This window comes from Salmo salar, chromosome 09 (genome assembly GCF_965601325.2).
Source record: "Salmo salar chromosome 09, fSalSal1, whole genome shotgun sequence".
Classification (NCBI taxonomy): domain Eukaryota; kingdom Metazoa; phylum Chordata; class Actinopteri; order Salmoniformes; family Salmonidae; genus Salmo; species Salmo salar.
In genome coordinates, this window is record NC_138299.1 from 124,593,285 (window position 1) to 124,620,310 (window position 27,026).

The following is a 27,026-nucleotide window of genomic DNA, read 5'->3' on the forward strand; positions in this document are numbered from 1 at the left end:
AATACCACCGATGTTAAAAAAAACATTTTTTTAATTGACTTCCTTATACACGCCACAATGTTTCATTACCTCTAGCTCCTACTTCGTGAAAACTAGCCACTTAAAATAATAATACTAATCTGGCAAGCTAAACAATAAATAGGAGTATGAACCAGACTCTTAACTTGTGCTGATGTTCTAATACAATTTAAAAAATAATAATAATAATTGTACTAAAAACCAAGCAACTTGTGACACCTGCCCATATATATCCCCCCCCCCCCCCTCAGAGTTTGGCTCAGGTCAGAAATGAAAACCCACACAAGTGTAGGCTATGCTGAAATGTCATACAAATACCACAACTCCACACTCCACACAGACAAACACATCACAACTCCATTCATATCAGGTACAGATGCTTTTTCATTAGAATATCAAACTCACAAAGCTCACCACGAATCGTGTCTCCACCAGTCCCCATTTGTCATCTCTATTCTCTCCATGTCTCACCTCTCCCTTGATAACAGAAACCTACAATATCTGTGCTCCCTGTAATAACCTCAATGAAAAAGATGGATCTACACTGAACAAAATTACAAATGCACCATGTAAATTGTTGGTGCCATGTTTCATCAGTTCAAATAAAAGATCCCAGAAATGTTCCATTCGCTCAAATTATGTGCACAAATTCGTTTTTTTTACATCCCTGTTCGTGACCATTTCGCCATGATAATCCATCCACCTGACAGGTGTGGCATATCAAGAAGCTGATTAAACAGCATGATCATGACACAGGTGCACCTTGTGCTGGGGACAATAAAAGGCCACTTTAAAATGTGCAGTTTTGTCACACAGATGTCACAGGTGTTGAGGGAGCTTGCAATTGGCATGCTGACTGCAGGAATGTCTACCAGATAACTTGCCAGAGAATTGAATGTTAATTTCTCTACCACAAGCTTCCTTCAATGTCGTTTTAGAAAATTTAGCAGTACGTCCAACCGGCCTCACAACTGTAACCACGTCAGTCCAGGACCTCCACATCGGGTTTCTTCACCTGCGGGATCGTCTGAGACCAACCACCAGGTCAGCTGATGAAACTGGGTTTGCACAACTGAAGAATTTCTGCAGAAACTGTCTCGTGGGAGCTCATCTGCGTGCTAGTCGTCCTCTCAAGGGTCTTGACCTGACTGCAGTTCGGGGTCGTAACCGACTTCAGTGGGCAAATGCTCACCTTCGATGGCCACTGGTATGCTGGAAAAGTGTGCTCTTCACGGATGAATCCCGGTTTCAACTGTACCGGGCAGATGGCAGTATATGGCGTTGTGTGGGCGAGCGGTTTGCAGATGTCAATGTTGTGAACAGAGTGCCCCATGGTGGCGGTGAGGTTATGGTATGGGCAGGCATAATCTACAGACAACGAACACAATTGAATTTTATCGGAATGCACAGAGATGCCATGACGAGATCCTGAGGCCCATTGTCGTGCCATTCATCTGCCGCCATAACCTCACGTTTCAGCATGATAATGCACGGCCCCATGTCGCAAGGATCTGTACATAATTCCTGGAAGCTGAAAATGTCCCAGTTCTTCCATGGCCTGCACACTCATCAGACATGTCACCCATTGAGCCTGTTTGGGATGCTCTGGATCGACGTGTACGATATCCAGCAACTTCGCACAGCCATTGAAGAGGAGTGGGACAACATTCCACAGGTCACAATCAACAGCCTGATCAACTCTATGCAAAGGAGATGTGTCCTGCTGCATGAGGCAAATGGTGGTCACACCAGATACTGATTTGGTTTTCTGATCCACTCCCCTACCTTTTATTTTAAGGTATCTGTGACCAACAGATGCATATCAGTATTCCCAATCGTGAAATCCATAGATTAGGGCCTAATGCATATTTCAATTAACTGATTTCCTTATATGAACTGTAACTCAGTAAAATGTTTGAAATTGTTGCATGTGCATTTATGTTTTTCTTCAGTATATATTCATTTATGTATATATATAGTGTAGGTCATGGTTATACTAGCCCCTATGGAGTCCAAAGGGTGAGCAACAGCAGCTGTATGATGGCCGTACACATTGAAAGGTATAGGATTCTGTAACTGTTGTGAGCAGACTAGCTGCCAACGAACCAGTCTCCTGTCATAGGGTTATCATATTAACACTAACTCCTGTCATGGTGTTATCATATTACCTTGAACACCTGTCATAGTGTTATCATATTAACACTAACTCCTGTCATAGTATTAACATTAACTCCTGTCATAGTATTAACATTAACTCTATAGTGTTATTATATTAACATTAACTCATGTCATAGTGTTAACATATTAACATTAACTCATGTCATAGTGTTATTATATTAACCTTTACTCCTGTCATAGTGTTAACATATTAACATTAACTCATGTCATAGTGTTATTATATTAACCTTTACTCCTGTCATAGTGTTAACATATTAACATTAACTCATGTCATAGGGTTATTATATTAACATTAACTCTAGTGTTATCATATTAACATTAACTCCTGTCATAGTGTTATCATATTAACCTTTACTCTTGTCATAGTGTTAACATATTAACATTAACTCCTGTCATAGTGTTATTATATTAACATTAACTCCTGTCATAGTGTTAACATATTAACATTAACTCTATAGTGTCATTATATTAACATGAACTCTATAGTGTTATTATATTAACCTTTACTCCTGTCATAGTGTTATCATATTAACATGAACTCCTGTCATAGTGTTGTCATATTAACATTAACTCTATAGTGTTATTATATTAACATTAACTCTATAGTGTTATCATATTAACATGAACTCCTGTCATAGTGTTATCATATTAACATGAACTCCTGTCATAGTGTTATTATATTAACATGAACTCTATAGTGTTATTATATTAACCTTTACTCCTGTCATAGTGTTATCATATTAACATTAACTCTATAGTGTCATTATATTAACATGAACTCTATAGTGTTATTATATTAACCTTTACTCCTGTCATAGTGTTATCATATTAACATTAACTCCTGTCATAGTGTTATTATATTAACATGAACTCCTGTCATAGTGTTATTATATTAACATTAACTCTATAGTGTTATCATATTAACCTTTACTCCTGTCATAGTGTTATCATATTAACATTAACTCCTGTCATAGTGTTAACATATTATATTAACATGAACTCTATAGTGTTATTATATTAACATTAACTCTATAGTGTTATCATATTAACATTAACTCCTGTCATAGTGTTAACATATTATATTAACATGAACTCTATAGTGTTATTATATTAACATTAACTCTATAGTGTTATCATATTAACCTTTACTCCTGTCATAGTGTTATTATATTAACCTTTACTCCTGTCATAGTGTTATCATATTAACCTTTACTCCTGTCATAGTGTTATCATATTAACATGAACTCATAGTGTTATCATATTAACATGAACTCCTGTCATAGTGTTATTATATTAACCTTTACTCCTGTCATAGTGTTATCATATTAACATTAACTCAATAGGGTTATTATTCTATCTCTCTACTTATTAGAACCATTAACAGTCATCAAGTGTCCATCCACAGTCTAATTACAGTACGTCTCGATTTTGTGCAAATGAAAGGGGGGGGATGTAGCAATCTATTAAAAATGAGGAAGTAACAGAGTATTTCAACATCCCACCCCACTTGACCAACCTGACACTCACACAGAGGGCAGTATTCATTAGGGCACACTATAGCAGAATGATTTGCAATGGTAAACAAAAAGAAGTGTTTCTATTGGACAATTTCAGGTAGTCCATCCCTGTTTTATTACATTTTCTTTCGTTGGTGCCAAATGAATACGACCCAGTTCTGTGAAGTGGACACAAACCCTATACCCCAATCACAGGACCATTTATTAAAGAATGGCCTACACAAACACAAACACAATTTGTATTATCCTAGCCCCACTGATGTGGTCGGTCAATGTAGCATTTCATTAAAAGTGTTTCTTCTTGTTTCTTGTTGTAAACTTGCACTGACTGCGAGTGCAGAGTGGCACCAGAGAGTAGTGAGTCTGTACTGTAGCTGTATCAGCACTGTAGAGCCCTGTTGTGCCACACAGACAGGCTCTTATTGAAGGAGCGCAGTGGGAAAGGGGATATGGGACGGTCGGAGGAGCATGGCTGTCACAGCCAGGAGTAGAGTGAACTTATTGACTACCCTCTCTGGACCTCCACCCTCCTCCTCCTCCCATACCTCCTAGAGCCCATCTGGCCAATCAGGCTCTCATTTCTCCAAGAGTGACAGTTGGATGATCCGCTGCAGCTCCTGCTCCTCTTGCCGTCGCCGTAGCTCGGCCTCTGCCTGCTCCCGCGCCGACAGCTCCATTGCCAGGCGGAGCTGCTGGTCGTAGCTGCAGGTTGTGGGGGGCTTCTTGGTGGGCGTGTTACAGAGGCTGGCTGGAGGGCAAGGCCTGTGCTGGGGAGTCCTGGAGGAAGAGTGTGGGTGGGTGGGTTGGAGACAATGAGGTTGGAAACCTGGTTATTGTGTAAGGAGAATAAAGGAATTGACAGTGACACTGGAAATGGTTGAAAAATATGGTGGACCTAGATTCATTTTGACAGGACATAATTTGAGTAGGAAAGAGGGGTTGTCATGTGCATGCACACACGTACGTATACATGCAAACACACACAACACCGACACACACACACACACACTTTTGTTTTACTATCCTTGTGGGGACCAAACAATTGATTCCCATTCAAAATCATAATTTTCCCTGACCTTAACCCCTAAACCTAACCCCTAATTCTAACCCTAAACCTAATCCCTAAACCTAACCCCTAATTCTAACCCTAAACCTAACCCCTAATTCTAACCCTAAACCTAACCCCTAAACCTAACCCAAGACTAAAATAGCCCTTTTCCTTTTGGAGAACGGCGAAATGTCCCCACTTGTCCAAATTTTCCTTGTTTTACTATCCCTGTGAGGACATCTGGTAAAATCCAAGGATGGTAAAACCAAAACACACACACACAAAATTGTGCTAGTTTGAGTTTATATAACATGCAGTGTATTGTTCCCATAGAGGGCATACAGGAGAGAGGCAGAGTTACTGTATATCAGGGGCCAGTCACTCAGAGTGTATCTACTGTATGAAGTGCAGGGAATGCAGACAAAGACAACAGTGTGTGCATGACTGGGAGTGAGTCAATAGTGACATTGTGTGCTGTGAATGCAGCCAGGAAGCTCTCTGGCCTCCAGTGTGCTGGAGAAGGACGAGCCAAGGCTTTAGCAAACAAAGGCTGAGAATGATAGCGAGTCGAGTGCGGAGAAAGTGCAGACCTTTGCAGGCGACTGGGGTCACAGGGAAGAGTACGTGTGCTGGGCTTGCTGTTGGTCAGCGCCTCCCAGATAGTCACCTATACACAGACCAGGAAGTAGACAGACCGAGTCAGAGAGATAGTCAAGTCAACAAGAAGACTCACCAAACTTTCTTGTCATTTCAATGTTTCAATCTCAGTGTTGATACTGGATTATGCCCTAGGATACTGAGTCAACTGTTTGTCAACGTCTTTACAGTGTATATGGAATTTGTAGCTCTTTGCACAACTGTACACACTATTAATGCGATGTGCATGTAGTTGATTAACATCCGAATGAGAGTTAAGGTTACAAAACAACCATACGATGCCTTGTGTTTCACTTAGGAATGAAGAGGACTACCATCATACCATACGTTTGTGTTCATTAGGCACCAAGAGGCAGGAAACAAACTAAACATGTAGGGACAACCTGGACGCTCATTTTCATTTTCCGTTGCAAATTGTTTTCCATTTTCCTTTGTGTTCTTTAATGAAGACGAGCCAGGTTTTGAGATGGCAGTTAGCCCTATGAGGGGCCAGAGTGAGTCTGACCTGGTCGTACTCAGAGCCAGCCTCCAGCAGACTCTGTTGGATGGCAAACTGCAGCAGATCCTCCTCCTCATCACCACGCATGTTGTTGTCCCTCTGGTTGCCTCCCAGCACAGTGTAACCCTGAGGGGGCTCGAACACACATGGGGGGATCTCCCCTCCACGACATGACGCTGCATGGAGGAGAGATACAGGACAGGAGTGATGGGATGTTATGGGTCATTCTTCAATTTGCTTAGATTTTTATTTTTTTTATATAAAAAAAATGTTTGCTTTGTCATTATGGAGATTGATGAGGGAAATAAACAGTTTAATCATTTTCAGAATAAGTCTGTAACGTAATAAAATGTGGAAAAAGTCAAGGGGTCTGAATACTTTCCGAATGCACTGTATGTGATTTTGTTCTTATTTAACAAAAGTGGGGCAATAGAGCTTGAAATGACTGAAATGCTTTCTAAATATAGCTCTGCAGAGGGTGTGGAAATGGAAAGCAGACAGATGGCCCTTTTTGGTACTATAAGTAACTATAACCCTATGGCGTTCACAGAGCACTTTTCACACCAAAATGTCAGTCGGAACCAGTCCAGAACCATATGAGGTACTTAACATCTAAGAGTTAGATTTGAGCTGTGGTTTCAATTTAACAAAATCCTCAATTACCTCAAATTTGTCATTGGTTGTGTTACCGTCATTAGTGTTACTACTCCTACTGGTGGCAAAATGTTCTCATAATGGTAAAACATATTTAAAGTCATTAAGCTGCCATATTAGATGTATTTAGAATGGGAAAATGTATCCAAATATATACTGCTCAAAAAAATAAAGGGAACACTTAAACAACACATCCTAGAAATGAATGAAAGAAATAATCTTATTAAATACTTTTTTCTTTACATAGTTGAATGTGCTGACAACAAAATCACACAAAAATAATCAATGGAAATCCAATTTATCAACCCATGGAGGTCTGGATTTGGAGTCACACTCAAAATTAAAGTGGAAAACCACAATACAGTCTGATCCAACTTTGATGTAATGTCCTTAAAACAAGTCAAAATGAGGCTCAGTAGTGTGTGTGGCCTCCACGTGCCTGTATGACCTCCCTACAACGCCTGGGCATGCTCCTGATGAGGTGGCGGATGGTCTCCTGAGGGATCTCCTCCCAGACCTGGACTAAAGCATCCGCCAACTCCTGGACAGTCTGTGGTGCAACGTGGCGTTGGTGGATGGAGCGAGACATGATGTCCCAGATGTGCTCAATTGGATTCAGGTCTGGGGAACGGGCGGGCCAGTCCATTGCATCAATGCCTTCCTCTTGCAGGAACTGCTGACACACTCCAGCCACATGAGGTCTAGCATTGTCTTGCATTAGGAGGAACCCAGGGCCAACCGCACCAGCATATAGTCTCACAAGGGGTCTGAGGATCTCATCTCGGTACCTAATGGCAGTCAGGCTACCTCTGGCGAGCACATGGAGGGCTGTGCGGCCCCCCAAAGAAATGCCACCCCACACCATGACTGACCCACCGCCAAACCGATCATGCTGGAGGATGTTGCAGGCAGCAGAACGTTCTCCACGGCGTCTCCAGACTCTGTCACGTCTGTCACGTGCTCAGTGTGAACCTGCTTTCATCTGTGAAGAGCACAGGGCGCCAGTGGCGAATTTGCCAATCTTGGTGTTCTCTGGCAAATGCCAAATGTCCTGCACGGTGTTGGGCTGTAAGCACAACCCCCACCTGTGGACGTCGGGCCCTCATACCACCCTCATGGAGTCTGTTTCTGACCGTTTGAGCAGACACATGCACATTTGTGGCCTGCTGGAGGTCATTTTGCAGGGCTCTGGCAGTGCTTCTCCTGCTCCTCCTTGCACAAAGGCGGAGGTAGCGGTCCTGCTGCTGGGTTGTTGCCCTCTTACGGCCTCCTCCACGTCTCCTGATGTACTGGCCTGTCTCCTGGTAGCGCCTCCATGCTCTGAGCCACTTGTGTGGGTTGTAGACTCCGTTTCATGCTACCACTAGAGTGAAAGCACCGCCAGCATTCAAAAGTGACCAAAACATCAGCCAGGAAGCATAGGAACTGAGAAGTGGTCTGTGGTCCCCACCTGCAGAACCACTCCTTTATTGGGGGTGTCTTGCTAATTGCCTATAATTTCCACCTGTTGTCTATTCCATTTGCACAACAGCATGTGAAATTTATTGTCAATCAGTGTTGCTTCCTAAGTGGACAGTTTGATTTCACAGAAGTGTGATTGACTTGGAGTTACATTGTGTTGTTTAAGTGTTCCCTTTATTTTTTGAGCAGTGTTTTTAAATAAAAATGTCATACCCAAATCCCACATCAATTTAAGACTGACCCTCATGTTATGTTATGTTATTATGAGTCAAAGTTGTTCCTGTCCAACCAGGTAAAACTGACTTTGTCCTGGTCAAGTCATGAGATTGGGAAACACTCCTGGCCCTAATTGTAGAGTAAAGATGGATTGTGTGTGTGTGTGTGTGTGTGTGTGTGTGTGTGACTGTCTGTGTGCGTGTGTGTCCATGTGTGTGTTTCTCACTTGTGGAGCTGGAGCTGGAGACACTAGAAGAGTCGCTGCCTGGGGAGGGGGTGTCTGTGTCAGTCCTGGGGCTGCTGTCCTTCTGTCCGTCCACCTCCCCCTCCACCCGGCCCGGCCCTGTCGCCGACCCCTCCTCACACCCGTTCAGGTTCCCAAAGGTGATCCGGGCATTCAGGATGTGATAGATAGGAATTTCTGAGAAGATGAAGAGATGACAGAGACAGTGACAGAGATGTTTAGGATTTACGATTATCACTGGATTCATAATTAATGTGCAATAGATGTAAATATTCCAAACATGTTAAGAGCTCAAATTACCACATTTTGGGAATATCCCAATTAACCATATTTGAGGCAGCATCTGAATGAATTTAAGGAGTAGCCAGAATGTCCAACATGGAATAAGGACAGGTGGGTCTGCTTCAGTGGTGGAAAAGGTACTCAATTGTCATACTTGAGTAAAAGTAAAGATACTTAAAACATTTTCTATTAAGTTAAAAGTGTAAGTCACCCAGTAAAATACTACTTGAGTAAAAGTCAAAAAGTATTTGGTTTTAAATATACTTAAGTATCAAAAGTAAATGTCATTCCTAAAATATACTTAAGTGTCAAACGTAAAAGTATAAATCAAATTCCTTATATTAACCAAACAAGACAGCACAATTTTATTGCTTTTTAAATTTACGAATAGCCAGGGGCACACTCCAACACTCAGACATCATTTAGAAATTACGCATTGTGTTTAGCGAATGTGCCAGATCAGAAGCAGTAGGAATGAACCGGGATGTCCTTTTGATAAGTATGTGAATTGGACCACTTTCCTGTCCTGCTAGCCATTAAAAATGTACGAGTACTTTTGGGTGTCAGGGAAAATGCATGGAGTAAAAAGTACATTATTATCTTTAGAAATGTAGTGAAGTAAAAGCAAAAGTTGTCAAAAATGTAAATAGTAAAGTACAGATACCCCAAAAACTAATTAAGTAGTACTTTAAAATATTTTTACTTAAGTACTTTACACCACTAGTCTACTTTTGATAATCACCCACTCCCGGTTTCTCTCCACTTTAACTACCATGATGTGTCAGGTCTTTAGGATGCAGAGCAAACTATCTGGTTACAGGAGTGTACTCTACTCTCTCACCGATCTTGACAGGGAAGCCAGGTGGCAGTCGCAGGGTAATGAAATCCCTGAGCTTGGCGAAGAGGGCATTGGAGATTGCCATGAGGTCAATGATGGGCGCCACCTGCTCCGCTAGGGACAGTGGATGGGCCTCACACAGCCACAGCTTAGCCTTGAACCTGAGGAAACCGGGAAACATGTACAGTGCATTCAGAAAGTATTCAGACCCCTTGAATTTTCCACATTTTACGTTACAGCCTTATTCTAAAATGGATTAAATACAAAAAAATGCCTCAATAATCTACATACAAAACCCCATAATGACAAAGTGAAAACAGGTTTTTAGAAATTTGTCGAGGCACAGATCTGGGGAAGTGTACCAAAACATTTCTGCAGCATTGAAGGTCCCAAAGAATACACTGTCCTCCATCATTCCTAAATGGAAGAAGTTTGGAACCACCAAGACTCTTCCTGGAGTTGGCCGCCCGGCCAAACTGAGCAATCGGGGGAGAAGGGCCTTGGTCAGGGAGGTGACCAAAAACCTGATGGTCACTCTGACAAAGCTTCAGAGTTCCTCTGTGGAAATGGGAGAACCTTCCAGAAGGACAACCATCTCTGCAGCACTCCACCAATCAGGACTTTATGGTAGAGGGGCCACTTCTCAGTAAAAAGGCACATGACAGCCCACTTTGAGTTTGCCAAAAGTTTGCCATTGTTTCTCACACAATGAGAAACAAGATTCTCTGGTCTGATGAAACCAAGATTGAAAACTTTGGCCTGAATGCCAAGCGTCACGTCTGGAGGAAACCTGGCACCATCCTTACAGTGAAGCATGGTGGTGGCAGCATCATGCTGTGGGGATGATTTTCAGCGGCAGGGACTGGGAGACTAGTTAGGATCGAGGCGAAGATGAACGGAGCTAAGTACAGAGAGATCCTTGATGAAAACCTGCTCTAGAGCGCTCAGGACCTCAGACTGGGACGAAGGTTCACCTTACAACAGGACAACGACCCCAAGCACACAGCCAAGACAACGCAGGAGTGGCTTCGGGACAAGTCTCTGAATGTCCTTGAGTGGCCCAGCCAGAGCCCGGACTTGAACCCGATCAAACATCTCTAGAGAGACCTTAAATTAGCTGTGCAGCGACGCTCCCCATCGACTCTGAGAGGATCTGCAGAGAAGAATGGGAGAAACTCCCCCAAATACAGGTGTGCCAAGCTTGTAGCTTCATGCCCAAGACGACTCGAAGCTGTAATCGCTGCGACAGGGGGTTCAACAAAGTACTGAGTAAAGTGTCTGAATACTTATGTAAATGTGATATTTCCGTTTTTTTTTTTTTTTTCAAACATTTGAAAACATTTCTAAAAACTTGTTATGGGGTATTATGTGTAGATTGATGGAGGAAAAAAACTATTTCTTCCATTTTAGAATAACGATGTAACGTAAATAATTTGGAAAAAGTCAAGGGGTCTTTATACTTTCCGAATGCACTGTATGTACAGTACCAGTCAAAAGTTTGGACACACCCACTCATTCAATGGTTTATATTTTCTACATTGTAGAATAATAGTGAAGACATCAAAACTTTGAAATAACACATATGGAATCATGTAGTAACCAAAAAAGTGTTAAACAAATCAAAATATATTTTCTATTTGAGATTCTTCTAAGTAGACACTTTTTGACTTGATGTCAGCTTTGCACACTCTTGGCATTCTCTCAACCAGCTCCATGAGGTAGTCACCTGGAATGCATTTCAATTAACAGGTGTGCCTTGTTAAAAGTTAATTTGTGGAATTTCTTTCCTTCTTAATGCGTTTGAGCCAATCAGTTGTGTTGTGACAAGGTAGGGGTGGTATACAGAGATAGCCCTATTTGGTAAAAAACCAAGTCCATATTATGGCAAGAACATCTCAAATAAGCAAAGAGAAATGACAGTCCATCATTACTTTAAGACATGAAGGTCAGTCAATCCGAAAAATGTCAAGAACTTTGAAGGTTTCTTCAAGTGCAGTCGCAAAAACCATCAAGCGCTATGATGAAACTGGCTCTCATGAGGACAGCCACAGGAAAGGAAAACCCAGAGCTACCTCTTTTGCAGAGGATAAGTTCATTAGAGTTACCAGCCTCAGACATTGCAGCCCAAATAAATGCTTCACAGAGTTCAAGTAATAGACACATCTCAACATCAACTGTTCAGAGGAGACGGTGTGAAGCAGGCCTTCATGGTTGAATTGCTGCAAAGAAACCACTACTAAAGGACACCAATAAGAAAAAGAGACCTGCTTGGGCCAAGAAACACGAGCAATGGACATTAGACTGGTGGAAATCTATCCTTTGGTCTGATAAGTCAACATTTTAGATTTTTGGTTCCAATTTGGTTCCATTGTGAGACGCAGAGTAGGTGAACGGATGATCTCCGCATGTGTGATTCCCACCATGAAGCATGGAGGAGGTGTGATGGTGTGGAGGTGCTTTGCTGGTGACACTGTCAGTGATTTATTTAGAATTCAAGGCACACTGAACCAGCATGGCTACCACAGCATTCTGCCATCCCATCTGGTTTGCGCTTAGTGGGACTATCATTTGTTTTTCAACAGGACAATGACCCAACACACCTCCAGGCTATGTAAGGGCTTTTGACCAAGAAGGAGAGTGATGGAATGCTGCATCAGATGACCTGGCCTCCACAATCACCCGACCTCAATCCAATTCAGATGGTTTGGGATGAGTTGGACTGCAGAGTGAAGGAAAGCAGCCAACAAGTGCTCAACATATTTGGGAACTCCTTCAAGACTGTTGGAAAACCATTCCAGATGAAGCTGGTTGAGAGAATACCAAGAGTGTGCAAAGCTGTCATCAAGGCAAAGGGGGGCTATTTTGAAGAAGCTCAAATATAAAGTACAGTACATTTTGATTTGTTTAACACTTTTTTGGTTACTACATGATTCCATGTGTTATTCCATAGTTTTGATATCTTCACAATTATTCTACCATGTAGAAAATAGTAAAAATAAAAAAAACCCTTGAATGACTAGGTGTGTCCAAACTTTTGACTGGTACTGTATATATACACACACACACACACACACACACACACACACACACACACACACACACACACACACACACACACACACACACACACACACACACACACACACACACACACACACACACACACACACACACACACACACACACACACACACACACACACCATATATATATATATACACTGCTCAAAAAAATCAAGGGAACACTTAAACAACACAATGTAACTCCAAGTCAATCACACTTCTGTGAAATCAAACTGTCCACTTAGGAAGCAACACTGATTGACAATAAATTTCACATGCTGTTGTGCAAATGGAAATTATAGGCAATTAGCAAGACACCCCCAATAACGGAGTGGTTCTGCAGGTGGTGACCAAAGACCACTTCTCAGTTCCTATGCTTCCTGGCTGATGTTTTGGTCACTTTTGAATGCTGGCGGTGCTTTCACTCTAGTGGTAGCATGAGACGGAGTCTACAACCCACACAAGTGGCTCAGGTAGTGCAGCTCATCCAGGATGGCACATCAATGCGAGCTGTGGCAAGAAGGTTTGCTGTGTCTGTCAGCGTAGTGTCCAGAGCATGGAGGCGCTACCAGGAGACAGGCCAGTACATCAGGAGATGTGGAGGAGGCCGTAGGAGGGCAACAACCCAGCAGCAGGACCGCTACCTCCACCTTTGTGCAAGGAAGAGCAGGAGGAGCACTGCCAGAGCCCTGCAAAATGACCTCCAGCAGGCCACAAATGTGCATGTGTCTGCTCAAATGGTCAGAAACAGACTCCATGAGGGTGGTATTAGGGCCCGACGTCCACAGGTGGGGGTTGTGCTTACAGCCCAACACCGTGCAGGACGTTTGGCATTTGCCAGAGAACACCAAGATTGGCAAATTCGCCACTGGCGCCCTGTGCTCTTCACAGATGAAAGCAGGTTCATACTGAGCACGTGACAGACGTGACAGAGTCTGGAGACGCCGTGGAGAACGTTCTGCTGCCTGCAACATCCTCCAGCATGATCGGTTTGGCAGTGGGTCAGTCATGGTGTGGGGTGGCATTTCTTTGGGGGGCCGCACAGCCCTCCATGTGCTCGCCAGAGGTAGCCTGACTGCCATTAGGTACCGAGATGAGATCCTCAGACCCCTTGTGAGACCATATGCTGGTGCGGTTGGCCCTGGGTTCCTCATAATGCAAGACAATGCTAGACCTCATGTGGCTGGAGTGTGTCAGCAGTTCCTGCAAGAGGAAGGCATTGATGCTATGGACTGGCCCGCCTGTTCCCCAGACCTGAATCCAATTGAGCACATCTGGGACATCATGTCTCGCTCCATCCACCAACGCCACGTTGCACCACAGACTGTCCAGGAGTTGGCGGATGCTTTAGTCCAGGTCTGGGAGGAGATCTCTCAGGAGACCATTCGCCACCTCATCAGGAGCATGCCCAGGCGTTGTTGGGAGGTCATACAGGCACGTGGAGGCCACACACACTACTGAGCCTCCTTTTGACTTGTTTTAAGGACATTACATCAAAGTTGGATCAGGCTGTAGTGTGGTTTTCCACTTTCATTTTGAGTGTGACTCCATATCCAGACCTCTATGGGTTGATAAATTGGATTTCCATTGATTATTTTTGTGTGATTTTGTTGTCAGCACATTCAACTATGTAAAGAAAAAAGTATTTAATGAGATTATTTCATTCATTCAGATCTAGGATGTGTTATTTTAGTGTTCCCTTCATTTTTTTGAGCAGTATATATATATATATATATATATATATATATATATACACTACCATTCAAAAGTTTGGGGTCACTTAGAAATGTCCTTGTTTTCTATGAAAACATACATGAAATGAGTTGCAAAATGAATAGGAAATATAGTCAAGACGTTGACAAGGTTATAAATAATGATTTTTAATTGAAATAAGAAGTGTCCTTCAAACTTTGCTTTCGTCAAAGAATCCTCCATTTGCAGCAATTACAGCCCTGCAGACCTTTCGCATTCTAGTTGTAAATTTGTTGAGGTAATCTGAAGAGATTTCACCTCCCAGAAGTTGGATTGGCTTGATGGGCACTTCTTACGTACCATACGATCAAGCTGCTCCCACAACAGCTCAATAGATTTGAGATCCGGTGACTATGCTGGCCACTCCATTATAGAAAGAATACCAGCTGACTGCTTCTTCCCTAAATAGTTCTTGCATAGTTTGGATCTGTGCTTTGGGTCATTGTCCTGTTGTAAGAGGAAATTGGCTCCAATTAAGCACCGAACACAGGGTATGGTATGGCGTTGCAAAATGGAGTGATAGCCTTCCTTTTTCAAGATCCCTTTTACCCTGTACAAATCTCCCACTTTACCACCACCAAAACACTCCCAGACCATCACATTGTTTCCACCATGCTTGACAGATGGCGTCAAGCACTCTTCCAGCATCTTACATTTTTTTCTGCGTCTCACGAATGTTGTTCTTTGTGATCCGAACACCTCAAACTTTGATTCATCTGTCCATAGCACTTTTTTCCAACCTTCCTCTGTCCAGTGTCTTCGTTCTTTTGCCCATCTTAATCTTTTATTTTTATTGGCTAGTCTGAGATATGGCTTTTTTTGCAACTCTGCCTAGAAAGCCAGCATCCCAGAGTCGCCTCTTCACTGTTGACGTTGAGACTGGTGTTTTGCGGATACTATTTAATTAAAGAAGCTGCCAGTTGAGGACTTGTGAAGCGTCTGTTTCTTAAACTAGACACTCTAATGTACTTGTCCTCTTGCTCAGTTGTGCACCGGGGCCTCCCACTCATCTTTCTATTCTGGTTAGAGCCAGTTTGCGCTGTTCTGTGAAGGGAGTAATACACAGCGTTGTACGAGATCTTCAGTTTCTTGGCAATTTCTCACATGGAATAGCCTTCATTTCTCAGAACAAGACTGACGAGTTTCAGAAGAAAGGTCTTTGTTTCTGGCCATTTTGAGCCTGTAATCGAAACTCACAAATGCTGAATCTCCAGATACTCAACTAGTCTAAAGAAGGCCAGTTTTATTGCTTCTTTAATCAGAACAACAGTTTTCAGCTGTGCTAACATAATTGCAAAAGGGTTTTCTATTGATCAATTAGCCTTTTAAAATGATAAACTTGGATTAGCTAACACAATGTGCCATTGGAACACAGGAGTGATGGTTGCTGATAATGGGCCTCTGTATGCCTATGTAGATATTCCATTAAAATCAGCCGTTTCCAGCTACAATAGTCGTTTACAACATTAACAATGTCTTCACTGTATTTCTGATCAATTTGATATTTTAATGGACAAAGAATTAGCTTTTCTTTCAAAAACAAGGACATTTCTAAGTGAGCCCAAACTTTTGAACAGTAGTGTATATATTATACAATACACCTGACTCTTGTTCAGTAGGGCTCACCGTAGCAAAATGTTTGGAAACGTAAAATGAAGAGTTGAATTTTTATTCCGTTACGTGCTACTCACAGTGCAATGCCGGAATGTGTCCCACAGAAAGAGTCTTTGTTTGTCATGCAGGCATATTGAACAACTGTGAGACACTGGAACTCTAATTCTATCTCATCCTAGAACATTGATCAAATCTTGTAATTTGTTGCACTGGATTCTGTTCAGAACAATCAATGTTTATGTTCAACTGATGAGATAATGTACTAGTAGCCTAGTGATCGGGCTGGGACACCATCTCACTGTTGTCTTGTCACAATCTATCCAATAACCAGCAGAATTCTAAACGGCTATTGATGTGATCTCAATTTTCATAGTAATTTATCAGATCACACAGCCTACATACTGTAGATTGGATAGAAGGAAAACATGTACATGCATGGGACAGAGCCAAAACACTTGACAGGGCCAGAGACATACTGTAGACTGCATCCAAAATTGCACCCCATTCTCTATATAATGCATTACATTGGGCCCTGGTTAAAAGTAATGCACTATAAAGGGAATAGGGTGCCATTTGGGATTCAGACATGTTGTATGGTTCTGGATAGGGCTATTATAGCCAAGGGCCTCAGGCATAGAGGGTGTTATAAGGGCTGTGATGGCTGTCGCTGTCACCTCTGAGTCTTGGTGGTGAGTTGACAGGGGTGGCCAATATCCCGGGTGCCCAGGGGCAGGTTGGGATTGAAGTACTCCTCGGCTGTCAGGGCTGTGGGGTTGGTCACGGCAGGACATGACATCTGAGTCACTAGGGCCTGTTGAGAGAAGGGGAGGGAGGGGGGATGGGGAGAGAGGAGAGAGAGAGAGGGAGGGAGATATAGAGTAAGAGAGACAGAGTGAAAGAGATTGAGACAGAGTGAAAGAGATCGAGAGAGAGAAAGAGAGAGGGATAAAAGGAGGGAGGGTTAAAAGAGAGAAAGAAAGAGAGGGAGAGGTTGAGAGAGGGGGATAAAGATTGTCAGCGGGTTTGCCAGCAGAAGACAATTCAAATGGTGATCAATATTTGAGAGAGAAGAGATGCCCAGGGAACTCTTTACTCATGTCAAAATTGACAGCCACTCTAACTATAAGGTAAAATCCCTATTCAATGATGAGGATGATGATTAGGATTGATGATGGTGATGAGGAGGATGAGGATGATGAGGAGGATAATGATTTGGATAAATGATGATGAGGATAATGATGACTATGACCACTAACCCCATTGTTGGGCCCCATGTGTTGCTCGGCGATCCCTAGGAAGTTTTGCAGGGGCGTCTTACCGACTGAGAAAAAGGTCACATCAATGGAACATTCATGAGAGGAACTCAGAACAAGTCTGTGACCATAGAAATAGGGTTAGTAGAACGGTAAAAACAAAAAGTGGAACGTTGACCTGGTAGTAGGAGTGGGAATCTCTGTTCTACTAATACTATTTCTATGTCTGCAACACTAACCTAAGAATTCTCGACTGCTGTCTCTTGTCAATTTTGGAGGGATGGAGATTGGATAAGGGTCTGGGGGAGTTCTTGGAGGGAGGGCTTTGAGAGGGATGGGCCGGTGATCAGACAAGAGCAAGGACAATAGTCTTCTCTGGCCAAGGAAATGACTGTGGAAAATGCTTTAGGGCCATTTGTTGGGGCTTCTGTGCAATTATCACCATCAGAGCTTCTTTATTAGTGCAAACCATAGCTAAATGTTTTGCAACCAAAACAAGCATTTCCTATTGGACAAGTTCAGGTTAGTCCTTCCCCGTTTCGGCGATTTTCTTCCGTTTGATTCCTCGCGAATACACTCCAGTTTATTTAGGATTGTATCCTGACTTGAGATCAGCGCGCTCAACTCAAATCTTTGCACAATTCTCCCATTGACGTCAATGAATGACTTACACCAAAGTTTGTGTTGCACACGCTTATCTCAGCTCTGAATAGGGCCCTTTTACTGCATCTAAGCCAAGATGTGGAAGTGACGTGGAAGATTACCAGTATTGATGCAAGGGGATTTTTAAACTAATATGTAGAACTTCAGGAAAAAGAGACACCTTTGGGTTTAGCCTTGAGTGGCTCACTGAGATGGTCTGTTCGGGTTCGTGTGATCAGGTCCACATTGGAGGCGCCGTAAACCTAACAGAGAAAACAAAGGACAAGAAGAATGTCATGGTTATGAGACTCTGGTTCCTAGTGCCAATTGGGATGCACATTCTGTGACTGCTTTAGGTTAGTGATGTAGTAGGGAGGTGGGCTCACTGCTGAGTCTATGTATATCTGTATATTGATAGTGTTTTACTCTAGAACCAGCGCTCAGGGAACAGATGACATTATATACTGTACATCTTGAACTTTAGAGTGTTTTAGGTCATTCGAGCAAAACCAAATTGAAAGCCAGGGATAGAAGGATTAACAACTACATGTCTGTACCTTAGCCTCATACCCGTTCACCATCTCTGTCTTCTCACTGCGCCAGCCTAGGATGCCAGTCTTATTCCTGCCAGACAGACAGAGCCAAACACAAAACAACAGGCCTGACTTAGAGGTGAGGTTCTCCCTCCCTTCAATTCATATTCATAAATGGATTATTGGCATGTCGAGCATCCCCCTGACGCTGCCAAAACGACAGAGGTGACACTCAGCAAGCAATAAATGATGATTACACTCTCCCTCCTTCTCACCTCTCACTCTCTCTCATTCTCCTCCCTTACTTACAATCTGACATGCATGAGAGATGTGTCTGGTCTTGCCCTTTGTGACCCCCTCCCTGCCTCTCCTTTCAACTCTTCATCCCCTCTCCTCATTCCCTTATCCCTTTCTCACTATATCATTCTTCTACTCCTTTTCATACCTATCTCTGCTCCTGCTCAATGCTAACACCTCCTCTCTCGTTCCCTCCAACTCTCACCTCTCGAAGGTGATATTTTTGGTGTCTAGCTGGGTGGTGACCACGGGGGCAGAGAGGCGGGCTACCACCTGCTCCCCGCTGGGCTGTAGTGCCCCCAGGAGGCCCAGGCCGGCAGTGCCCCGCTGCGAGGTGGGAGACGTCAGAGAGGACACACACAGGGTCTCACAGAACACCAGCTGTCTGTCGTGGTCCACCTCCATCACCACCGCACTGGAGTCTGACGGATAGACAGAGAGGAGGAGTAGTGAGAGAGAGAGAGAGAGAGAGAGAGAGAGAGAGAGAGAGAGAGAGAGAGGGAATGTGAGAGTAAGAATGAAAGTGAGAGAGCGAGAGGGGGAGGGATGGATTACAGAGAAAGAAAGACAGAGAGAAAGATGGGTTGGATAGAGAGAGAGAGGGAGATAGGGTGGATTAAAGACACTGATAAATGGACAGAACTGGATTTAGACAAGGCTAGAGAGAGAGGGAGAGGAGGAGGACGGGATAGGGAGAGCAACAGACAGAGAAAGAAATATGGATTTAGAGAGAGATAGACTGAGAGATGGACAAAGAGAAGGATGGAGAAGAGAGAGAGATGGGAAGGGAGAGAAAGACAGGTTAGAGAGAGATAGACAGAGAGTAAGAGAAACAAAGACAGAAAGGAGGAGGAACAGTTCAACTAAAGAGAGAGCGATAGAGGTGGGAAAGAGGAGGTTCAGACTGACTTACGTAGGAGGAGAGTCGAGAGAGAGTGAAGAGAAAGGTCACATAGACAGAGACGGAGTGAAACAGAAAGACGGAGGAGGAGGAGGAGGAGGAGGAGGATTTAAAAAGCTGGAGGAGTCAATAAAAGACAGTGAGAGGAAGTAATATCAAAACAGGATATCGTCCTGAGTTGGAGAGATCTGTCAGACAGTGACTAACATAATGATGACAGTGAGAGGGGGAAGGAAGGAAGGAAGTCCTGTGACAATAGAAAATAGGATTCGACCACACATACACACACACTATTACACACACACACACACGCACGCATCCACGCACGCACGCACACACACGCGCACACACACACGGACATGCACACACTGGACCCTGACCCCTGACCTTGACCCCGGAAGATGAAGCTTCGGTTGCCCCTCTGCCAGGTCATCTGATCAAAGCCCATGAGAGTGGTGTCTACGCGCAGACACTGGCCACTCTTCCACACGCGGTACGTGTCACTGGGGCAGATACGAGACACCAGCGGCACTAGGAAAGAGAGAGAGATATAGACAGCCATATAAATATAATTCCTAGAACAGGGGTCACTCCCATTCTAGTCAATGGCCCTGTGATGGTTGGACTGGCGGCTATTTTGAGTGCAACGTTTTTATTGCCGTGATTTGGGGGTCTTTACCCATTTTAGTGAGTCTATTTCTATAGAGACAATGCAGACCCACAGAGAAAGGAAGTCTGTCACCAAGCTCATATACAGTCAAGCAGGAAGCCATCATCCATGTAGATACAAATCTGAGAGGCAGATAACATTACTTATTATGACTTACCCCAGCTTGTAAACTCCCATTTCATCTCCACGTAAAAGTCCTGAGCCTTGGGAGAGAGAGAGAGACAGAGACAGAGACAGAGAAAGAGAAAGAGACACACAGAGAGAGAGAGAGAGAGAGAGAGAGAGAGAGAGAGAGAGAGAGAGAGAGAGAGAGAGAGAGAGAGAGAGAGAGAGAGATGGAGAGAGAGACATACACAGAGAGAGAGAGAGAGAGACAGAGAGAAAGAGAGAGAGAAGGGGGAGACACCCACACACACACACACAGAGAGAGAACAGGGACAAGAGAGGGAGAAAGGAAGACACCACAGGAAAAAAGAGAGTAATTTGGTTAGGGTGGCCAGGAACAAAGGACTGTAGCTGTTCCAATCCCATCCCAGGGCTGGTGGTGAGACAGAGACAGATATGGAGGAGGTGGGATTAATAATAGAACTAGTGGGGGGATTGCAACGTTCTGGACTTGGGAGAGAGAGGGATGAAGAAAGGGGTGCATATCAATCATAAACTGCATCCGTACACATTTTATAGCTGTAACCGTACACATTTTATAGTTGTATCCGTACACATTTTATAACTGTATCCGTACACATTTTATAGCTGTATTCGTACACATTTTATAACTGTGTCCGTACACATTTTATAGCTGTATCCATACACATTTTATAACTGTATCCGTACACATTTTATAACTGTATCAGTACACATTTTATAGCTGTAACCATACACATTTATAGGTGTATCCATACACATTGTATAACTGTATCCGTACACATTTTATAGCTGTAACCATACACATTTATAGTTCACATACACTCAATTAGTATTTGGTAGCATTGCCTTTAAATTGTTTAACTTGGGTCAAACGCTTCGGGTAGCCTTCCACAAGCTTCCCATAATAAGTTGGGTGAATTTTGGCCCATTCCTCCTGGCAGAGCTGGTGTAACTGAGTCAGGTTTGTAGGCCTCCTTGCTAGCACACGCTTTTTCAGTTCTGCCCACAAATGTTCTATAGGATTGAGGTCAGGGCTTTGTGATGGCCACTCCAATACCTTGACTTTGTTGTCCTTAAGCCATTTTAAGCAATTTTGTTGTCCTTAAGCCACAACTTTAACTTCCTGACAAGATGTCTTGAGACGTTGCTTCTATATATCCACATCATTTTCCTAACTCGTGATGCCATCTATATTGTGAAGTGCACCAGTCCCTCCTGCAGAAAAGCACCCCCACAACATGATGCTGCCACCCCCGTGCTTCATGGTTGGGATAGTGTTCTTCGGCTTGCAAGCCTCCCCCTTTTTCCTCCAAACATAACGATGGTCATTATGGCCAAACAGTTATGTTTTTGTTTCATCAGACCAGAGGACATTTCTCCAAAAAATATGATCTTTGTCCCCATGTGCAGTTACAAACCGTAGTCTGGCTTTTTTATGGTGGTTTTGGAGCAGTGGCTTCTTCCTTGCTGAGCGGCCTTTCAGGTTATGTCGATATAAGACTAGTTTTACTGTGGATATAGATACTTTTGCACCTGTTTCCTCCAGCATCTTCACAAGGTCCTTTGCTGTTGTTCTGGGATTGATTTGCACCTTTCGCACCAAAGTACGTTCATCTCTAGGAGACAGAATGTGTCTCCTTCCTGAGTGGTATGACAGCTGCGTGGTCCCTTGGTGTTTATACTTGCGTACTATTGTTTGTACAGATGAACGTGTTACCTTCAGGCGTTTGGAAATTGCTCCCAAGGATGAACCAGACTTGTGGAGGTCTACAATTATTTTTCTGAGGTCTTTTGATTTTCCCATGAGTTTGAAGGTAGGCCTTGAAATACATCAACAGGTACACCTCCAATTGATTCAAATGATGTCAATTAGCCTATCAGAAGCTTCTAAAGCCATGACATCATTTTCTGGAATTTTCCAAGCTGTTTAAAGGCACAGTCAACTTAGTGTATGTAAATTTATGACCCACTGGAATTATGATACAGTGAATTATAAGTGAAATAATCTGTCTGTAAACAATTATTGGAAAAATTACTTGTGTCATGCACAAAGTAGATGTCCTAACCAACTTGCCAAAACTATAGTTTGTTAACAAGAAATTTGTGGAGTAGTTGAAAAACTAGTTTTAATGACTGCAACCTAAGTGTATGTAAACTTCTGACTTCAACTGTATATATCTCATAGAACTAAGAGGGATTTCTTTAAACATGTATGGTGTGGTGTTCCGCAGGGCAGCTCTCTAGGCCCTCTACTCTTCTATTTTTACCAATAACCTGCCACTGGCATTAAACAAAGCCTGTGTGTACATGTATGCTGATGATTCAACCATATTCGGTTCTGAACATCTTTAAAACTAAGAGCATTGTATTTGGCGTACCCCTGACGGCATTGCGCATACCCCTGTTGGTGGGGCATATTATTCTGTTTTAATGTTACTCCTTACATGCTGACCAGACCGGACATGTCGCGTGCGCGAGCGTCACAAAATAAATTTAGAAATACATGTTATTCAATTATTGCACCCACACTGCCGTACACAGGTACCCACGTGCCATCTCCTCATTGGTTATATCCACGTGGGTGATTGAAAGACAAACTGTTTTGCCGGTCGTCATGGTAATACTATGAAAGTTTACATGCGATCACCATATAAATTCAAAGATGAAAAGCCTGGAAGGAGGAGAGATGACTAGAAACAATTCGGTTGGCCGATTTATGTGTGGATTAATTGTCGGAGTAGAGGAACTTGTGCATTTCAGGTAAAATAACAACTCAATGTTTATATCCCTGGACAAATTAGCTAGCAACAGCAAGCTAGCTAAATAGGACAAATTAGCTAGCAAGTGCAAGCTAACTAGCTACATTGCCATACATGTTTAATGCTTTTCGACCTGTCCCCAAATTAATGTCATTGGTTCAGAGTTTGTTTTGATATTTTAACCTGCGTGTCGTGATCGCGTTTGGTGTAGGGGGACAAAATACATTTATGTACGCAGCCGGTTTGGGCTCGGTGTTAATCGTTATGATAAAAAAAAAAAAAAAAAAATCTGGAGTGTACTTTTAACAGAGCTGAGATGTACTTTGCTCTGTAGCAATACAGGTGAAATCAGTTATTGACACAGACATAGTGGCGTAGCAGAAATGCTGTGAATCAAGAGGTTGTGAGGTCAAATCCCAAGTGAGGAAATGTTGAATATTAATTACTGTATAAATGAACATGCACATTGTCAAAAGGTGTCAAATGTGTACATTCAATACAATGTATGTTGAAAGCACTGTGTGCGTGTAACTAGTTCCACAGCCTTTTTCTAAGTAAAATGCCCAAATAAGAATTTGTATTTGAACGAACATGAGACAATTTGAGCATACACATCATTTTAAGTTGACTGAATTTTTGGGCCATCTAAAAGTTAAGTTCTGGGTATCACTTTGACCGAATAGTTGAGTAAACACAAAAAAGCTGTGGAACCAGTTACTTAATAATATATTTTTTTTACAGTGTTGTTCAATCAGATAAGTGCTAATGCAAAATATACAAGTATTTCCTAAATGTCTGTAGTTGTTGTGCTCTGTACTTGTGTTCAGTGTCAGTGCCTCTCACCTGGTGTAGTCTCTCCAGGAGGACAGGGATTCCCGCCAGTCTCTTAGTGGCCCGCTGGTAGTCACGGTAATGCAGAACTAGGCGCACCAGCTCTGGGTCTCGTGTGCTGACTGCCTCCTGGAGCACTATGGGAGAGAGGAAGACAATCTTCACCATACGTATAGACACACACTCACGGGCCAGTTAATGGTTCTTAACTACAGACAGTGAGTCACGTGGCCGTGGCTTGCTATATAAAGCAGGCAGACAGGCATCGAGGCATTCAGTTACTGTTGAATTGAACATTAGAATGGGAAAAACTAGTGAGCTAAGTCGTGGGCTTATCACGCACGACAGTGTCTAGGGTTTACCAAGACTGGTGCGACAAACAAAAAACATCCAGTCGGAGGTAGTCCTGTGGGCGAAAATAGCTTGTTGATGAGAGGTCAAAGGAGAATGGAAAGAATCGGGCAAGCTAACAGGCGGGCCACAGACGGGCAAATAATGGCACAGTGGTGTGCAAAACGGCCTTTCGGAACGCACAATTCGTTGGTCCTTCTCACGGATGGGCTACTGTAGCAGACGACCACACCAGGTTCCACTCCTATCAGATAAAAACCAGAAGAAGCAGCTCCAATCGGCACGCGATCACCAACACTGGCCAATTGAGGAGTGGAAAAACATTGCCTGGTCCGACGATTCCCAGTTCCTGTTGCGTCACGCTGACGGCAGAGTCAGGATTTGGTGTAAGCAGCATGAGTCCATGGCCCATCCTGCCTGGTGTCAACGGTACATGCTGGTGACAGTGGTGTAATGGTGTGGGGAATGTTTGATACCCCTGATACCAATTGAGCAACGTTTCCATGCCCTGAAGAATTCAAGCTGTCCTTGAGGAAAAGGAGGGTCTGACCCGGTACTAGATGGCTGTACCTAATAGTGTATATTGTGCTATGCTATACAGAATACTACACTACACTATAGTATATTATAAACTGGGTGGTTTGAACCCTGAATGCTGATTGACTGACAGCCTCGGTATATCAGACCGTATACCACGGGTATGACAAAAAAAAAGTTTTTCCTGCTCTAATACGTTGGTAACCAGTTAATAATAGCAATAAGGCACCTCAGGGGTTTGTGGTATATGGCCAATATACCACGGCTAAGGGCTGTTCTTAAGCCCAACGCAAAGCGGAGTATATTATTGGCCATATACCACGAACCCCTGAGGTGTCTTATTGCTTAAGTATACTTGTCATGCCTGCTCCCGCTCTCCCTCTCTCTGGCGCTCGAGGGCGCCGATAGAACCGGGGGTGACTAGCCAGCTCGTCGGGCTTCCACGCCCTAGCTGGCTCGAGAGGTTTCCTTGCCACGGTTGGCTCGGAAGGCGCCCATCCTACGTCGGGCCTCAACCAGATCGTCAGGTTTTTTACGCCCAGCCGGCTCGTCAGGCCACTACGTCTCCACCGGATCATCGGGCTTCCACGCCGCAGCTGGATCGATGGGCTTTCACGCCTGAACCGGATCTTCAGGCTCCCACGCCTCAGTCGGTTCGCCAAGCTCCCACGTTTCTGCCAATTCATCGGGCTTCTACGCCCCAGCCGGCGTGCCCAGCGCTCATGCCTCGGCCGGCCCGTCAGGCTCGCCCCCCGATGGGACGCCAGGTGGCGCCCCTGGGGGGGGGGGCGGTCATGCCTGCTCCCTCGCCAGACTGCCTATCTTTATGCACACCTGTCCCCTTCGTTACGCGCACCAGCGCCTCATTGGACCCACATGAACTCTATTATTAGTTGATTGCCTTCCCTTTATCTGTCTGTTCCTCACGTTATTCCCTGTGTCAGCATTGATTTCGTTACTTTGTCCCGTCCAGACGCTGGTCCTGTCCTGTTTTATTTCCGTAGTTGATTAAATGTTCTCTATGTACTTGCTTCCTGTCTCCAGCGTCGTGCCTTACAATACTATACAAGTCCCTTCCCAGTGCCACAGTCCTCAATCAACTCTCTGAGGAAACTGACTAACCTACCCAATCAATTTCAATTTCATTTTAAATTATCAATAAGTGCATTTAAAAGCAAGTGGGCCTAATTACTTGATTAGATCCATCCACAACGGCCATTTGGCTCACCATTAATCCACAAACAAATGGTTCCTATTCGTAGAATCCAATCACCTCAATCTATTTCTATAGAGATTCCATACAGTACATCCTTCCAGCCTTTACTTGTGAGTCACTATTAGACTTCTCCTAGACAATTTATCTATGCTTTCACAGTACACATGCCTGTTGTGTTTTATGGATGATTCTGCTGACAAAACAATTTCCCCTTGAGGGTAGATAAAGTTTTCTACCGCTAATGCTACTAGTACTAATCCTACTAATGATAATGCTACTTTTACTCCTACTACTACTACTATTACTACAACTACTCCTATTATTACTCCTACTACTACTACTCCTACTCCCACTACTACTCCTCCTACTACTCCTATTACTCCTACTACACCTACTACTATGATTACTCCTACTACTCCTATTACTCCTACTACCCCTACTACTACGATTACTCCTACTACTCTTATTACTACTCCTCCCTCTACTAATACTATTACTACTACTACTCCTCCTTACTATTAATCCTCCTCCTCCTACTACCACTACTCTTTCTACTATTACTCCTACTACCGTAAATTCCGGACTATAAGCCGCAACTTTTTTCCCACGCTTTGAACCTCGCGGCTTAAACAATGACGCGGCTAATATATGGATTTTTCCCGCTTTCAATTTTTTTCTCCAAAAAAACACTAAGTGACGTGCTCAGTTTTTTGGCGGCATGAAGCTTTCATTAGACCAATGAAATTGCCGAACGGGTTAAGGTCAAACAGTGACGAGAGCGACAACGAAAACGATCCAATATCGGACAAAGCAATTCTGAGGCTATTCAACTCCGACACCGAAGGAGAT

General features: G+C 43.4%; 1 protein-coding gene across 1 annotated transcript in view; it reads right to left on the minus strand.

The window, feature by feature from the left end:
* Positions 1-266: 266 nt before the first annotated feature.
* Positions 267-27,026, minus strand: part of LOC106612649 (ankyrin repeat domain-containing protein 13B) — a 39,758-nt gene continuing 12,998 nt past the window's right edge. The window contains exons 3-15 of the mRNA XM_014214016.3: positions 24,086-24,210; positions 20,494-20,539; positions 20,054-20,197; positions 18,971-19,187; positions 18,493-18,559; positions 18,117-18,198; positions 17,297-17,361; positions 16,715-16,851; positions 9,616-9,773; positions 8,475-8,669; positions 5,924-6,093; positions 5,352-5,428; positions 267-4,490 (exon numbers count right to left, since the gene is read on the minus strand). Coding sequence (XP_014069491.1) covers positions 4,289-4,490; positions 5,352-5,428; positions 5,924-6,093; positions 8,475-8,669; positions 9,616-9,773; positions 16,715-16,851; positions 17,297-17,361; positions 18,117-18,198; positions 18,493-18,559; positions 18,971-19,187; positions 20,054-20,197; positions 20,494-20,539; positions 24,086-24,210 — 1,685 coding nt within the window. The 3' untranslated portion in view covers positions 267-4,288. The remainder of the gene's footprint in view (positions 4,491-5,351; positions 5,429-5,923; positions 6,094-8,474; positions 8,670-9,615; positions 9,774-16,714; positions 16,852-17,296; positions 17,362-18,116; positions 18,199-18,492; positions 18,560-18,970; positions 19,188-20,053; positions 20,198-20,493; positions 20,540-24,085; positions 24,211-27,026) is intronic.